Source organism: Dipodomys ordii, unplaced genomic scaffold (assembly GCF_000151885.1).
Source record: "Dipodomys ordii isolate 6190 unplaced genomic scaffold, Dord_2.0 Scaffold120, whole genome shotgun sequence".
Lineage (NCBI taxonomy): Eukaryota > Metazoa > Chordata > Mammalia > Rodentia > Heteromyidae > Dipodomys > Dipodomys ordii.
In genome coordinates this window covers 859,100-875,705 of record NW_012267336.1, presented here as the reverse complement: position 1 = coordinate 875,705, position 16,606 = coordinate 859,100, and the positions used below count along the sequence as shown (strand labels likewise).

The 16,606-nt window shown below is 43.1% G+C and overlaps 1 protein-coding gene across 1 annotated transcript in view; it reads left to right on the top strand.

Annotated features, from left to right (window-relative positions):
- Positions 1-16,606, top strand: part of Dnah8 (dynein, axonemal, heavy chain 8) — a 199,122-nt gene that overhangs the window by 135,290 nt on the left and 47,226 nt on the right. Inside the window, exons 77-83 of the mRNA XM_013029569.1 lie at positions 31-221; positions 3,772-3,893; positions 6,092-6,210; positions 7,702-7,904; positions 12,893-12,966; positions 15,038-15,190; positions 16,008-16,163. Of these exons, the coding sequence (XP_012885023.1) occupies positions 31-221; positions 3,772-3,893; positions 6,092-6,210; positions 7,702-7,904; positions 12,893-12,966; positions 15,038-15,190; positions 16,008-16,163 (1,018 nt within the window). The remainder of the gene's footprint in view (positions 1-30; positions 222-3,771; positions 3,894-6,091; positions 6,211-7,701; positions 7,905-12,892; positions 12,967-15,037; positions 15,191-16,007; positions 16,164-16,606) is intronic.

Here is a 16,606-nt window from a genome sequence, read left to right as displayed (position 1 = left end):
AACCTCTTTGACTCTTAAAATCCCACACAGATCTGAAAAGTCTCCATTACCTCAAAAGAGAATTGTCAATATTATCGAGTATCTGACATACGAAGTTTTTACGTACTCTGTCAGGGGCCTGTATGAAAACCACAAATTCCTCTTTGTCCTCCTCATGACCCTGAAGATTGATCTTCAGAGGGGGACGGTTAAGCACCGGGAGTTCCACGCTCTCATTAAAGGTAAGAAGTTTGAAACAAGGATGTGGAAAGGATATTCTTGTGATACACTAGGGAATTGTGCTCCAATTAAGGTGATGTTCTTACAATGTCTTTGCTTTCTTTTTCTTTCTCTTTCCTTCTTCCTTCTTTCCTTCCTTCCTTCTCTTTCTCCTTCTCTCTCGCCTTCTCTCCCTCTCTGTCTGTCTCTGTCTGTTTCTGTGTCTCTGTCTGTGTCTCTGTCTGTCTGTCTGTCTGTGTGACTCTCCCAAGGAGGGCCTGGTAAAGCATCTGAGACTTCCAGTCTGTGTGCTTTGGGTCTGGTTGATTGACAGAAAAGCTGGTTTGAGACTGTTGGAATGGGATTTGGGGACCTCCTTTCAGTCAGAATAGGCCAGGTTTTGCCACCACAAAATTCTAGTGACTTAACACTACAAAGGTGAACTTCTTGTTCACGAGTTCTCCATCATGCTCATTCTTAGTCTTGCTTCTGTAATTATTGGGGCAGAAGAATGCGATAGTGTGCTGGCTCTAAAAAGTGGCATGTTACGTATTCCCATATTTTCTTGACCAAAGCAAGACACACATCCATGTCTAACTCAAAGAGACCAGAGAACACAACCCACATCTCCTTCTTAGAACACAGGGAAACCTAATGTTGGTGAATAGCCCAGTGACAATGCAGACTTTGTGAATTTGAGAGACCCAAGCTCTCCCTGGGACTTCGGGCTATATCCCCAGGGGTTGGAGGGCAGTGGAGCCAGAGGCCTTGAATCCTGTGGGAATCTTGGAAGCAGTAACATCCAAAGAGCTTGGGTCTAGAGACTCACCCTGGTGATGTGGTTACAAGGAAGTGAGAGGATAATGACAGGTCTCAAGCATCCTCCCTCCCAAGGAAGAACCCGTCTTGTCTCCCCACTCTCTACTGGATAAAGCCAGCCAGGCTAGAGCTTTTACCTGAGAAGAGGAAGCCTCTTTGAGAGAAGATAAACCAGTAGAGATTGAGACCTATGATAATAAAGATGAGAGGGAATTCCTCAGGAGAATTAGGTTTATCCCAGAAAAATAAAGATGGCTGCCACCTCTGAGCTATGTGGGTGACCCCATTTCAGAAAACTTGTAGAGTCAGGAAGAAACCAGCTTGTAAAAGGCCAAGAGTTCGGGGTACATTCAGTGGAGAACAGGGAGCCATCAGCTATTTTTATGGGGAGGGATCTTGCATGAACAGAGCAGTACTTTAAAGAGATTGATTTGGAATTAGGTGATAGGTTGATTGACAGAAGTATAATCAGTTCAGCACTAAGAAGAGTGGGTTGTTTGAAACTAGTTTGTTATACCATCTGTTAACCATCTGGTTAATTTTTTGACATTTTTCTAAATAGGTGGTACAACTTGGTTTTTAATATTTTTACACAAATATAAAATATGGCTCTTAGTTCATAGTCTTTTTACAGTCATTGTGAGTGTAATACTTAAGGGAGGAAGACAGTTTATTTACTGTAGCAGCAATATTTGATTTCCCAAGAGCGAGTTTTTGTGTGTCAATTACTCCTTGTTTTTCTGAAACGTGTCTAAGGTGCCTTTGACTTTCTTCGTCAGTGAAGAATGTCAGAGCACTTTGAAAAATGAAATGGATACCAAGGACAATTCTGTACTAGAGAGAATTTCATCTCCTTGTTTCCCCAGCCTGGTTATTTTAGACAGATTTCTTATTTTTGTATATACCCTAATAAAAAAAAAGATACTTTGACGATCTGTTTATATCTTCCAGTTGGGACTGGACCTGGGACTTCTACAGGTGGCATGTACATGTTATGTACATGTATGTGTATGTGTGATATTAGTGTTAAAATTCTAATAATGCTAATGATTTTATAGCTCTTCCTGTGGCCTGAGACCATTCTGGCTTTCTATACTCACAGCTAGTAGACTGTGAGATTCAGTCTACCACACTGACAATTAATGTGGTAGATTCTGTGGTTGTACCCATTTGACAGATGAGGAAACAGAGAGATTAGAGTTCCTGCCCAAGTTAATGCAGCTGGTAAGCAGCATAGCCAGGATCCTCGGGGCAGCTGGATCGGCAGTAATGACTGTAAGTTAGTTCCAGGGTGCCATGTGTTTGAAAACACCAAGGCAGGATTGATGTCTTCCAATGTCTCTAAGCGCCTAGGGCTGCATGCGTTTTTCTGCATGTGTGTGGAGAAGCAGCACCTGGCAGCCTGCAGGTGGCGCTCTCCCAGGATGGCTTTGCCTGCCATTAACTCCCACCAGCAGGGGCGGGGCAGGGAGGGGACCGTTCCCATGATGCTCTGCTGATGAGGTGTGGAACACAGGTGTACATGCAAATGTTCCCCACTCCCTACATCCTCTCGGAAGAGGATGAGCAGAGCAGGTGATGATGAGCAGGGTTAGGTGAGCAGAGACCTGTAGTCCACCCCCTTCCCACAACTGCTTGCTTGTTTTATATATGTGAAGTGGAAGGATGTGAGGAATTCTTAAGAAAGGCCAGGAGGGGGCTGGGAAAGTAGCTCAGCGGTAGAGTGCATGCCTTGCAAGCATGAGCACCACATAAACAGAAAAAGCCGAAAGTGGCGCTGTGGCTCCAGTGATAGAGCGCTAGCCTTGAGCTGAAGAGCTGAGGGACAGTGCCCAGACCCAGAGTTCAGGCCCCATGACCAGCAAAAAAAAAAAGAAAGGCCAGAAGATTTAAAGTTCTAGCATCTCTGTCTTCCATATATCTGAATTAAGTAACAATGGAGCTGGAATTAGGAGAGCTTTAGAGGATTTTTAGAATTGAAATATAACTGTATTTCATTAGAAATATCTACCCCTTGAGTACGTTCCTTTGAGTTGTGATTTGTTTCAAAGTAGGATCTGATGGAGAAGCTCACATTCTCCATTGGCCTATAAGCTTGCTGAGAGCAGATTTGGTTTTTGTTTTCATTTTTTTCTACTAAATCCCCAGCGCTTACATCATGCAAATACATGGAGGGCACTCAGTAAATATTTGTAGAATAAATGAATAAATGATTTGACCAGCAGTCATTCCCTAGAGATGTATGATATTCTTTCCTCCTTCCCTCCCTCCCTCTGTTCCTCCCTCCCACTGTTCCTTTCTTTCCCTTCCTTCTTTCCTCTTTGCCTCGCCATCAATTTAACTAGGCAAGGAATAATGTTGAATATCACACCTCTGACTATGAAGTGATTATAAAAATCATATGTGAAAAAACCAAACCCATTTATTGATATAAAAATGATAGATTTAGTATAGTTAAGACAAATAAAAAAGGCAAACAACCATAGCCACCTGAGAAAAATTCTCTGCAGGGAAAGATGACAAAGAGTCGCTGTTGTCTTGGATAAGATGGCATAAATCAGTAACAAAAGCACCAGGACTTGGAGGAAATGTACCCCAAAGTAAAAGATAACCACATTTTCTGTAATATGACAATTTTTCCAATTTTCCCATGTTTTATGGAACATGGTTACCTTGCTTTTATTATTTGGGAAATAAATTTCTCAAAATGAAGTCTGAGCTGACCTGATTCTTGAGTCTGACGTGTGTCCCCAGGGGGTGCTGCGCTGGATCTGAAAGCCTGCCCGCCCAAGCCCTTTCGCTGGATCCTTGATATGACGTGGCTGAACCTTGTGGAGCTGAGCAAACTTCCTCAATTTGCAGAAATTATGAACCAGGTAACAAAGGGCTGGCTAAAAGGCCAGATCCGTTAACCCAAACCCATCCAGTCCACTTTAACTGAGGTCCCCTGCTGACAATTGCTTCCTCCAAAGGATTCAATACAAGAGTTTGAATTTATGTGGGTGAGACAGTTGCCCGACTATAATCCCCTTACTGAGGAGCAGGCAGGATTGTGAGTTCAAGACCAACCCAGGTTATATAGCAAGTTGTTTTCACATTTGAAGTGGATTCGGCTATCATTGGAAATGAATCGGGCAGTACATAACTAAGACAGTTGTTCATTTCTGGTGCTTCTGATTTACCACTGCCCACCGCTGATGGTGCCTGCAGCTCGAAGTGTCCAGAGCTGATAATCCTCTTTTGTGTGGTTGTCTGTGACTGATAAAGGACCCATATTGGATGGCAAGTTGGTAGAGCCTAAGTGGGGACTACACTAGCTGGATTTTCAGTGCTGTTTCTGAAACATTGTGTAGACTCTTTTGTGTTCAACTGTGCTTGGGTCCGAGTGAATTGGGGGAAACCCAGGGTTCCAGCTGCGAATAGGCATTGGGCTTCCTTTCATATTTATTATTGTCTGCCTTTCCCAACTGGATGTTAAGTGCCCCTGGTGCAGACTGGTGGCTGTTTCTTACTGTACGATAGGTTCTTCGCAATCACCTTCATGGGAGGTAGCCATCCTTCTTGACAGATGAGAAAACAGAGCTTCAGAGAGGTTAATTGCTTGCCCAAGGCCAGTAGCCAATAAATGGTCACACTGTAGCTTAGCATTGTCATTGTGAGTTATGTCTCTCCCACTCCTCTTACGCCATCACTGGACTAGTAGCAGAGAAGCCATTCCCAGGAAGACTGCATGAATTCAACAGGGACCTGCCATCGTGTGGCTGCCAATTGTCTGGCCTGTCTGTGAGACGGAGGGAAGGAGCAGAGCAGTCTCCCAGCCCTGTGGAGATGAGGGGTTGAAGCAAAACCACCTCACCCAGTAGCTGTCCTGGCCTTGGCATTCCAGGCTGTGCTGTGTAGTGCCCGGGAGTACTCTGTACCAGTAGTTGAGAGCAGGGAAATGAGGTGGTGTTAAGGAGCTGCATGTCATCCTATTGCCTTCCCATTCTGGTGGTCACAGTTAGCAGGTGGAAAGCCAGTAGGTGGAGGATACTCCACTGCTTTCTCCTTGTGCATCCTTCTCTTGGGCCTCTGTGTGGCCTGCAGGGGGCGCTGTGGACAGCATTTCACCAGTACATGGAGGTGGGGTTGGGTTGACAGCAGGCAGGCAGGCAGATGCTGTGATGGCAGCCACACTGGGAGAGTGAGTACAATCTCCAGGAGGTACATGACGCTGTGAAACAGTGATGCATGTCAGAAAAACCCGCTCCATGCCCTAGCACCCCAGGCAAAGTTGAAGCAACTGAATCTCAGAGTAACTGTTTCATTCATGGTTTGCATCCCGGTTCCATCCTGTGTGATAAAGCAAACACTGTGTGTAATTGTGGGCACTTTTTAACCCCTCTCTGCCCGCATAAAAAGTCAGGATGGTAGAAGTAAAACTCCAATCCATTGGTCTGGCCTGGAGCAGCTGCAGGATGAGCATTCACTGGTTCCTGTTCGGGCTTATCAGGAAGTTTAAAAAGTGCTAAAAGCAGGGTGCTCGTGGCTCACACTTACAATTCTAGCTACTCAGGAGGCTGAGATCTGAGGATCACAGTCTGAAGCCAGCCTGGGCAGGAAAGTCCCTGTGAGGCTCTTATCTCTAACCACTCAAAAACTGGAAGTGGCGCTGTGTGGCTCAAAGTAGTAGAGTGCTACCCTTGAAGACAAAGAGGCTCAAGTATAGCGCATAGGCCATGAGTTCAAGTCTTGACAGCACTTGGGCTGTAGAGGGCAACTTTTAATAGAGGGGCCCCCTCCATGCCTCTCAGAGGGCAGTGAGCAGCTCTTGAAGGGACTTCTGCCATACTCAAGTTTTAAAGTCTCATGGTGGAGGGTTATGAGGAAAAAGTTTTGACCTTGTTACCTATTGGTATTTTTAAATAGATATTCACAGATTTGGTCCTCAAGGATGGTCAGTATTATGAGTCTGGAATGAAGGTAGTTTTGCAATATGGGGAGGGGGGTGATGCCACCCTTAGGTTCCTCAGAATTTCTAGTACCTTCCTACCGCATATCGTCTTACACCTGCTTCTTGGCTTGTTGCTCTTAGATATCACGGAATGAGAAGGGGTGGAAAAGCTGGTTTGATAAAGATGCTCCAGAGGAGGAGATCATACCCGACGGGTACAATGATTCGCTGGACACCTGCCACAAACTCTTACTTATCAGGTGAGAATAGGGATTATCAGCCCATTATTGGCAGCCCATCATTAAATTACAGGTCTGACCTTCAGTAAGTTGTCTCCATAACTATTGTAAGAAATGGGTGTGCTACTACACTAGGAATTTCGAAGGTGACTCTTAAAAGTAAAATATATTGGCAGTAGTGTCAGGGAGTGGTAGACTTTGATGATGTGTGAATGATAATAGCTTGTGGCCAGAGCCAAAACATGAAAAATATGTTTAAAAAATTTACCTTGTTCATTTGCTTTTGAGTGAATCATCCATTATGAAGTCTGCTCCCTTAAAAAAACAGAAGTCCCAAAGTATCAAGGCAATTAGTTTATAAACTGAGGATTTATTTGAGGGGAAACCCTAAGAATATTGCACCATTGGAATGTATATAGACACTTCTGGCTATTGAAGTGAAAGCATGGGTCTGAAGCTGAGGGTAAGAGCATTGAACTTCTCATTTTCCACATGTCTTCAATATCTAGTAGCTCAGTGGCACCTGGTAAACTGGAACAATCCATGTATGTGGGGAGGGAGAGAAGGAAGAGGAGAAGAGGAGGAGGAGCAAGAGGAATTGGAAGAGGCAGAGAGGAGGAGAGAAAGGAAGGGGAAAAAGAGGAGCAGTTGAAGAGGAAAAGGAGAAGAGGAGGAGGAGAGGAAGAGGAGAATAATAGTGAGAAGGAAGGGAGAGAGGGAAGAGGAGGCAGACTGGGGGTTAAGTGGAATGATGGTGGTACATGGGCGATGAAACCATCAAGTGGGTAACAAGAGAATATTGGGTCATTCTGTAGCAGGTCTCATCCTGCCTAATCTTGTATCCTGACCTTGTACTTAGGAAATAAAGGCTGTTCCCTGAAGATTGTTACTCTTTAAGATGGATCAGGGCAGCAGGGATGGTGACCTCATAGTCTCGCTTGTCAAAGGCTACCTCTTATTACTGAAATGAATGTGTTTGTCTTTTATTTCTTACTCTAAGAATAGATCTGGGTTGAATGACTAATATAATCTGCTAGGAAATAAGAACCTGGAGAACTTGACTGAGATCTAAAATATGCAATGTCAGATGACATTTATTTAATGTATCTAGGTGTATAGAACTGAGTGTGGCATGTAGCATATAAATAATATGACATAAATGCTTACTGATTAGTTCACCTTTGACCTCTTGGACTTGTCAGTCTGCTGCAGGGTGAGGACCATGGGGCTTCAGAGCATGGGGCAGAGGGGACCCTACTGTGTACTGGAGCTGGCAGAGGATACGCTGTGGGTTTGGCTCTGCTCTACTAATCTAATGTCTAATGACAAAACCACATGATGATTTTGTGCTTATCCAAGGCCAGAAAATCTTCCCAACCTTTATGCTCAGACAGAACTGCAGAATGTGAGATTAGCTTGTTAATTAAGTGCATGCCCTTTATGGGCTCAGAATGAGGCAGAATAAAAAATAAATGTGCTAATTTACTTCCTTTAACTTGTATTCATGCCTAGGTCTTGGTGCCCAGACCGCACTGTTTTCCAAGCAAGAAAGTATATTGCCGACTCTTTGGAGGAGAAGTACACAGAGCCGGTCATCTTAAACCTGGAGAAAACATGGGAAGAGAGTGACTCCCGGACGCCGCTCATCTGTTTCCTGTCCATGGGATCTGATCCCACCATTCAAATCGACGCACTGGCCAAGAAACTGAAGCTGGGTAGGATTGGCAAGTCTAGGAAATGTAGCTAAACATCCATGCTTTTGTCCTAAATTTTCTGTTTCATAATTTAATGACTGATTCTTAGAAATATTCTGTAAAACTGAGGTAGAAAAAAAATCCATAAAGCTCCCTTTTCCATCCCTTCATATCCTAGAGTGAAAAGGTAATGGTAGGTATCTTTGTACAGAGAGGAGCTCACTCATCTGCCATGTACTGTTGGTTTTTTTAAAAAAAATTTTGCTTTTATCTGCTCCTCCTCCTCCTCCTCTTCCTCCTCCTCCTCCTCCTCCTGCTCCTCTTCCTCTTCATCCTCCTCCTCCTCTTCTTCTTCTTCTTCCTCTTCTTTCTTTTTCCACTGTAACCAGATGGCTATGCCTCATGGATAGCAGATTAGCAAGATTGAACATACAGGAGCAATACCCTACATTATTGCCATGTTTACATAAAGTTACAACAAAGTATATGTTGTGACAAATCAAAAAACTATAGCCGTTATTGTAATGCATAGTAATTAGGGATTTGTTCCTTCATAAATTATTTCTAGTAGTGTAAGGAGGTCTCATTATGTTTGTTACCAAAGGTAGTTGTTTAAAAAAAAAGCTATTGGGCAAACAATAACATATTAATCTAATCTCAACGAGTGGATAATGGATAACCAACCTCACAGTGCTCAAGGTGAAGGAGACTGGAAGTCTGGAAAGCCAGCTGTCTTATTTTATAGCTGGGGAAACCAGGAAGAGAGGAGGAATGGCCCCAGAGCAAGTTGGAGACAGATCTGATTGAGAGCTTAGCTCCAGGCCTCTGAACCTCACTTCCGTGGTCTCATTACTGAGTGGTCTCATTAGCTTTTATCAGGTGGATTAACCTGTTGCCCTGACTCACTGGAGTAGGGGACGGGAACAAAGAGGAGAAGGAAAATGTCTGCTCATGGATGTTCTCTGATATTGCTGGCCAGGCCCTACAATGAGAGACTGAATAGACAAGCTCATGGTGCTAAGTACTGGGCAAAAGAGAGAGCAGGAGGAGGAGCAGGATGGGGGAGCAGAAGCACCATATTAGGGACCTGGTGAGAAAGGAGGGTGTGAAAACAATCCAAGTACAGCTGAGAAGGAGACACAATTCAAGAGTCTAGAAATGCAGATTTGCAATGAGAAGGGAGCATAACCCCATGTGCAGGCAAAATAATGTGAGAATGGTGTATTGTTCTCATAGTAAGTTAGAAAATCTCATTCAAGTTGACAAGTGTGTAGAAAAATACAAGTGTGTTCAAACTTTCTCAGAAAAGAGAAAAATTTAAATAGACTCATAATCAAAAGTGAGAGAAATTAGAAGAGGTTTTGTTTTTGTTTTTGGTGTATGTGTGTGTATGAGTTGGTACTGAGGCTTGAACTCAGGGCGTGGGCGCTGTCCCCTAGAATTTTCACTCAAGGCTGGGGCTCTACCGCTTGAACCACAGCTCAACTCTGACTTTTTGGTGGTTGATTGGAGAGAAGAGTCGCACAGACTTTCCTCCCAAGCTGGCTGAAAACCATGATCCTCAGCTCTCAGCCTCCTGAGTAGCTAGGACTATAGATGTGAGCCACCAGCTCACTTTCTTCATATAAATCCTCTAAAATGTTCAAGGGATTTCACACAGGGTACATTTGATTCTAAAACACAGACGAAAAACGGGATATGTTTTTCTCTTTGTTAGCATTAATTATCCTGCTATCAAACACTAACCAAGATAGTAACTGCCTAAGAGAAAGAAAACCACCAATTTATATGATCAGTCTAAGTATAAACATCTTTGCCAAAACATAAGCCAGAAGAATATAGTGGGACACTAAAAATGACAATCCAACAGTCATGAATTTGAGGAGGGAATATACATATGAATACAGAAAGCTTTCTAATAAGTTTCATCATTTGCACTTAGCTAACATACTGGGCTCTGTGGCTTGAAGACATCTCTTCAGCAAGCAGAAGACTTGTCCTTAAACCCTTGCATTGTGACATGATAGATGCTTTTAAAAGCATCTCCAGACATTGGAAAGGTAGGAACAGAAGAATAGTTTAGGAATGTGGTATTGGTACAGCAGGCCACCCACCCCCGACTTGGTGAGTGAGTTGGGATGCGTGTAAACCAGGCATAGACAAAGATGCCTTCTCTTAGTATTGTGGTAGAAGATATGGCTAAAGCATTGTGAGGATCATAAATAATGGATTTAACTACTGGAGAGGAGAGACGCAGATCATCGTTACTCTCAGAAAATGTAATTGTTTAAAAAAACCACATATGAATCAACAGAAAAACTATTAGATAGTTCAGGAAAGTGAATAGTCACAAAACAAATAGATATTTTTTTAAAAAATCAATGGTTTTCTTTCTTGTAAAGTGAGATTAAAAAAAATCCCATTAACTATGGCAATAAAAACAAAACTCAGAAACAATTTAAAACTGTTTGAAGGAAACTGGGAATGTTTTCTTAGCGACAGAAATCTTCAAATAAATGAAGAGTTAAACCCCATTCCCAATGTAGATTCAATATTGTCAGAATGACAAGATTCTCGAGATTAATCTATAAATCAAATGCAAGTATAATTGAAATTCAAACAGTGTTTCTCCTGTCATTGAGTAGGATGGCGATCTTAGTTTATCTAGAACTATAGCTCAACAAGAATAACTAAGAGAATTGGAAAAGAAAAAGAAAAGAAAGAAAAGACAGCACTGGACATTAAAATGTCACCGAATGGCAGTGATTTAGAGAGTGGGTAGACAAATCAAGGGAGGCCCCCAAATTAGAGTCAAGAGTATGAACTTTGCATCTGATCAGATTCACATTTCAAACTGGAGGAGAAAAAGAGATTAGCCAAAGCGAGGGCCAAGACAGCAGGTTAATATTAGAAACAGGAATGGCATCACCCCAGATGAAACTGCAGAGAGAGCTGTGGGTTGAGTGGGATATTGAGTGCTTTAGATTAAGCTGTAAAAGAAGAAAACTATTGCGCTAGTTTTTTACGAATGAATAGTGAAGATTTCCCTGATCCCAACACCAGAGTCTAAGACCCAAGGTAGATAACATGCCATAGAGATGATGTGAGACTGGATGGGGTTTTGAAGGCACCAGAAGACAATAAAAACCCCAACAAGGAGCGGAGTGGGGGCGGGAGTCACAGCATCCCGCTTAAGTGGGAGGCACTCGTAGCCCTCTCTATATGCACATCAGGAATCTTTATAATACTTTTGTATTTTGTTCAAACTATCCTGCATGCCTGAATGGCTCCTAAGAACATATGGAGAGTATGCATGAAGGTTTACACAAAGCCATGTTTCATCTGGTAAAATTGAGGATTCAGAAGGTCCTCTATATATAATGAACAAAGATGCGTCAAGATGAGATTTTAGTTCTGGTACTAAAAATCATTTACTAATAATACGGAATGGCAGTAAGATCATCACAGCATACTGTTTAATAGTAAAGATATGAAATATGTGTAAAAATACATGAGAATATATACATTACCTAGTTAAAGACTTACATTAATGTGTGTTACATTTGAAATTTCCACAGTCTCTTATTCAAAACCCTTGGAGTTAGATACGATTCGGTATATAGAAATTTCCACCTTATAATATTCTGACTGAGCATAGTGGTTTGTGACTATAATCTCAGGAGATGGAGATCAAGAGGATCATGGTTTGAAGCCAGCCTGGGCAAAAAGTTAGTGAGACCCTCATCTCAACAAACCAACCAGGTGTAATGGTGTGTGTCTGTAGTTAAGGCCAGTCTCTGGCAAACATGAAAGAACCCTATCTGAAAAATAAAAAACTGGAGGTGTGGCTCATGTGGCAGAGCATCTGCGTAGCAAATGCAGGGTCCTGAGTTGAACTTCCAGTACTGCTGTTGTGTGGACATACAGTCACGTTTTGTTTACACACTCATCTGTTCATGGAGACTTGGATTACTTCCACTTTTTGGCCAGTGACTAATCCTACTTGAACATTACAAGGTTTTTCCTCATCTATAGACTTAGGAATGGATTTTCTGGGTCTTGTGGTAACCCTATCTTTAACCTTTTGAGGAACTATCAGACCTTTAACTCTAAAGCAGCTGCACCGGCACTGTAGAAAGATTCTAGACTAGCCAGGAGCTGGTGGCTCACACCTGTCGTCCTAGCTACTCAGGAGGCTGAGATCTGAGGATCACAGTTTGAAGCCAGCCAGGGCAGGAAAGGCCGTTAGACTCTTTTTTTTTTTGTTGTCGGTCCTGGGGCCTGAATTCTGGGCCTGAGTGCTATCCCTCAGCTCTTCAGCTCAAGGCTAGCACTCTACCACTTGAGCTACAGCACCACTTTTGGTTTTCTGGTAGTTTATTGGAGATTAGAATTTCATGGACTTTCCTGCCTGGGCTGGCTTTGAACCACGATCCTCAGATCTCAGCCTCCTGAGTAGCTAGGATTACAGGCATGAGCCACCAGCCCGGCTTCGTGAGTAGCCTCCTCCTTTGTTTCCCCTTCCCATCCTTTCCTTCCTCCCCCCTCCCCTCCCCAATCCTCCTCCCCTTCGTGAGACTCTTATCTCCAATGAGCCACCAGTAAACTGGAAGTGGCGCTGTGGCTTGGTGTGGTAGAGCACTAACCTTGAGTCAAAGAGCTCAGGGACAGCACCCAGACCCTGAGTTCCAACCTTGTGACCAACAATAATAACAAAAAAGATTCTAGACCTTCTACCTCTTGCTCACCCTTGCTGTGGGCCCCCCCCCCCAAAGCCACACTGTGCCCTTTGCTGTGGGTCCCAGCCCCACCCTTCCAGGCAGTGTCTCCAAGTCTCTGATGAACACTACCAGAGGCCAGACCTACTGAACAGCACAGGCTGCAACGAGGCCATGAAGGGAGGGTGTGACAGTTCAGAAATTATGAGTCCACCACCCCTCTCCCCCCTATTCCCGGCCCGGTTAGGAAAAGTTCCATTATCTCATCACAGACCTTCTCCTCCATTACAGAATGTAGAACTATCTCCATGGGACAGGGACAAGAAGTGCATGCTCGGAAACTCATTCAGATGTCAATGCAGCAGGTGGGTGACTGGCCACTCCTCCAGTGCAACCTTGTCTCTTGCATTCCTCCATCCATCTGGTCGACCCCGGGCCCCCTTCCTCACAGGCCCTAATCCAGACTCCCATATTCATTTATGAGTATACAGTCAACCTAAGAATTTAAAACACTAGTTTCTCCTCCTGACAGCCTCATGTTGTAGTAATGCAACTCATGTTGTACTAATAAGCTCCGTTTTATTATTATTTATTTACAATTTGGAAGGCATGCCTTCTGATTCCTAAGGGTGCGACTTCAGCTGTCTTAGAATGGCATGATCAATATTAATTGAATCATCCCTATGAAGTGACATATTGGGACCATTAGATTCAATTTTTGGTTACAGGCAGGCTTTTGTTTTTCACTAAAGGGTAGTTTCAGGCAAATAAGAAATATTTGAGGATTTTGTGTTTAAGTATTTGTGTGTGTGTTTTAATATTGATAGTGTTTTTTTTATTGAGAAGTGTAATTTGAATGGGATGTTGAGAAATCGTTTCTATTACACCTAATAAATACCCAGGATATTAATTTCCTAGATATGCTCTAGAGACAGCCATCTCATCCACAATAAGAAATTGCATCACTTATAAAAATAAAATAAGAACTTGGTTTATTTTTAAGCATTTGATCTCATCACATGCAAAGTAACTGACAGTCCCTGGAACTTAATGGCTAGATGGGTTAATGAGCTAAAACGCTACTTGGGTCATCAAAATTTGAAGCCAGCCATTAATTCTCGAGTGCCCTAAGCCTTAATCTTTATCACTTAATTAAATTCAATAATAAATTATATTTAACTTAAATATATCAGGGCAATGATATATAATAATTTTGACTTGGATCAGCTTGTTCACTCTATTGAGTGATTTGGCAGTTTAACCTGGGGCTTAACTCATTTCATTGTGTCTATGAATGAGAAACTTTTTCATTTAAGTGCTATATTCACATTAACCTCTTTTGGAATACTGGGGTGTTTTTTTGTGGGGGGGGTGGGTAACTTTCATGGTCTGTGTCTTACCAGGAGGTACATATTGATAATAATGGCATTATCAGAGAAAATAAAAATGAACAGGTACAGCCAACTTAAGAGATACCAGATTCAGGATACAGCAGGCACAGTAGAATGCCCAGTGAAGGCCCAGAACATGGGGTCCACCATATCAACACCACTCCAGAATTCCCTCCTGTGTGTTCCCTTCACCACTGAAGCCAGCCGAGTCATGTTTTCTCTGATGGTTGAAAACATGATATGTATATCTTATGATGGAGTTATTGCATTCAATATATTATATAAGAGCATTGAAATGTGAATTTAAAATGAATTTAAAAAAAACATTGATTTGCCAGGCGTGGTGGTGCATGCCTGTTACCCCAGCACTTGGGAGGCAGATAGGAGGATCTTAAATTTGAGGCCAGCCTGCACAGTGAGCCTTTGCCTCAAAACAAGCAAGCAGACAAGCAGCTGTTCTCATATGGCCGTTATGGCTATGTGACATATCATGAGAGGTAGTTTGATCAAGTACTTACCGAGTGCTTTATAAGTTACATGGTTTCGCAGATGTTCAGGAAGAATGCTGAAACAGTGAGTGAGGTGTAGTGACCCTTGCAACAAGGGTCACTAAAAGTATCATCACCAAGAAAGATACTGTGCATCTTTGCAGCTCTGGGTGACACCGGGTGAGTTTCGTTGGTTTTAGAGCTTGTCGGTTCTGCCTCAGCTCCGGAAGGACAGTTCACATTCCCGTTCTCACCATTAGGTGGTGCACACGCTGTACATTCCCAGGGCTGGCCTCAGTTCTCCCCTCTGTTCCTTTCTGAGCCACCCTGGCAGGACGCCAGCACTCTGGACCCAAGTGCTTCCAAGTCTCTTGTACTAGTCACTGATGTGGTTGTGTGGAAATAGTTTTTTTTTTGAATCTCTACTCAAAACAAACATATCTCTAAGCAAAGCCTTTTTTTAAAAGAAAAAAAAACAACAAATGTGCATTAAAAAAAAATTTAAATCCTAACAAAAAGTTTCAAGCAATCAACATGTAACTCATTTTTGGATACAGGGCGGTTGGGTCTTACTGCAGAATTGTCACCTTGGCCTGGAATTCATGGAGGAATTACTAGAGACACTGATCACCACGGAAGCCAATGATGATTCTTTCCGAGTGTGGATCACCACGGAGCCTCATGACCGATTTCCAATCACATTGCTTCAGGTTTGTTAAGTAGACTGCCCTTCCATTGAGATATAGGTCAATTAATGGCATAATTGATGTGTATGTACCAGTCCTAGGACTTAATCTCAGGGCTTAGATACTATCCCTGAGCTCTTTTGCTCAAGGCTTGTTCTACTACTTGAGACACAGCTCATTTCCAGATTTTTGGTGGTTAATTGGAATAAGAGACTCATGTACTTTCCTGCCCAAACTTCAATTCGTAGATCTCAGCCTTCTGAGCAGCTAGGAGGCATGAGCCACTGGAACCCAACAACATTATTGAAAAATAAAAACATAGCAGAACCTTTTTTGACCCAATAGAATCTGAACTGCAAAATTTTGTCATTATCAAAACAATAATTTTTGACTGTCCCTGAGCTGCTTCATTGCTCAAGGCTGGTGCTCCACCACTTGTGTCACAGCTCCACTTCCAGGGCTTTTTTGTTGTTGTTTGCGGTTTGGGGGGGGGACAGTTAATTGGAGATAAAAGTCTCCTAGACGTTTCTGCCTGGGCTGGCTTTGAACCATGATTCTCAGATTTCAGCCTCCTGAGTAGCTAGGATTATAGGTGTGAGCCACCAGTGCCCAGCCATTATCAAAAATTATAGCCATAAAGGTCAGATAGTATTTTCACAGGAGAGTTAGAAGATGCGATATGAATGTATTGGGGTTCATCAGTGTAAGCAGATTAGCCTGCTCTGAATCCGTGCCTGCATTCAGGATGTCAGAAGCAGATTGCTGCCTGATGTGTCGTGATTTCTCTTACCCCTTTATAGTCACTTAGAGGAATAAGACAACTGTTTCCTCTTTGTGACAGACTTCTCTCAAATTCACGAATGAGCCTCCCCAAGGGGTGCGCGCGGGTCTAAAAAGAACATTCGCCGGGATCAATCAAGACCTTCTGGACATCAGCAATTTACCCATGTGGAAACCCATGCTCTACACAGTCGCGTTTTTACACTCCACTGTGCAGGTAACCAGGGAGGCAGCGTCCCCTCCGTGGGGTGCGGTGAGAGGAGGAGTTTGTTCATGGTGGGGAAACCTTCTGGGAGGGCACTGCCTCTGCCTCCACTCTGTCCTTAACCTCTGGTGTTTTCTTGCTTCTGCTTTCCTGTGTCTGGCTTAGCGTGATAGTTACAGATGTCACCTGTGTCCCCCACCAGGCTGATGGAGGATTCCCAAGGGCAGAAACTCTGCCATGTCTGCCTGCCTGTCTGTCTGTCTGTCTGTCTGTCTGACTGACTGACTATCTATCTATCTATCTATCTATCATAGATGGTCACTTTGACAAATACGTGAGTGATACAGTTGAAAGGAGGAAAGCTTTATTTGGGCTCATGGCTTCATGTGATGGTCATCTGATTCCATTTCTGTGGGCCTGAAGAGAGGCAGAAACACTTCCAAAGTAGGAGTGTA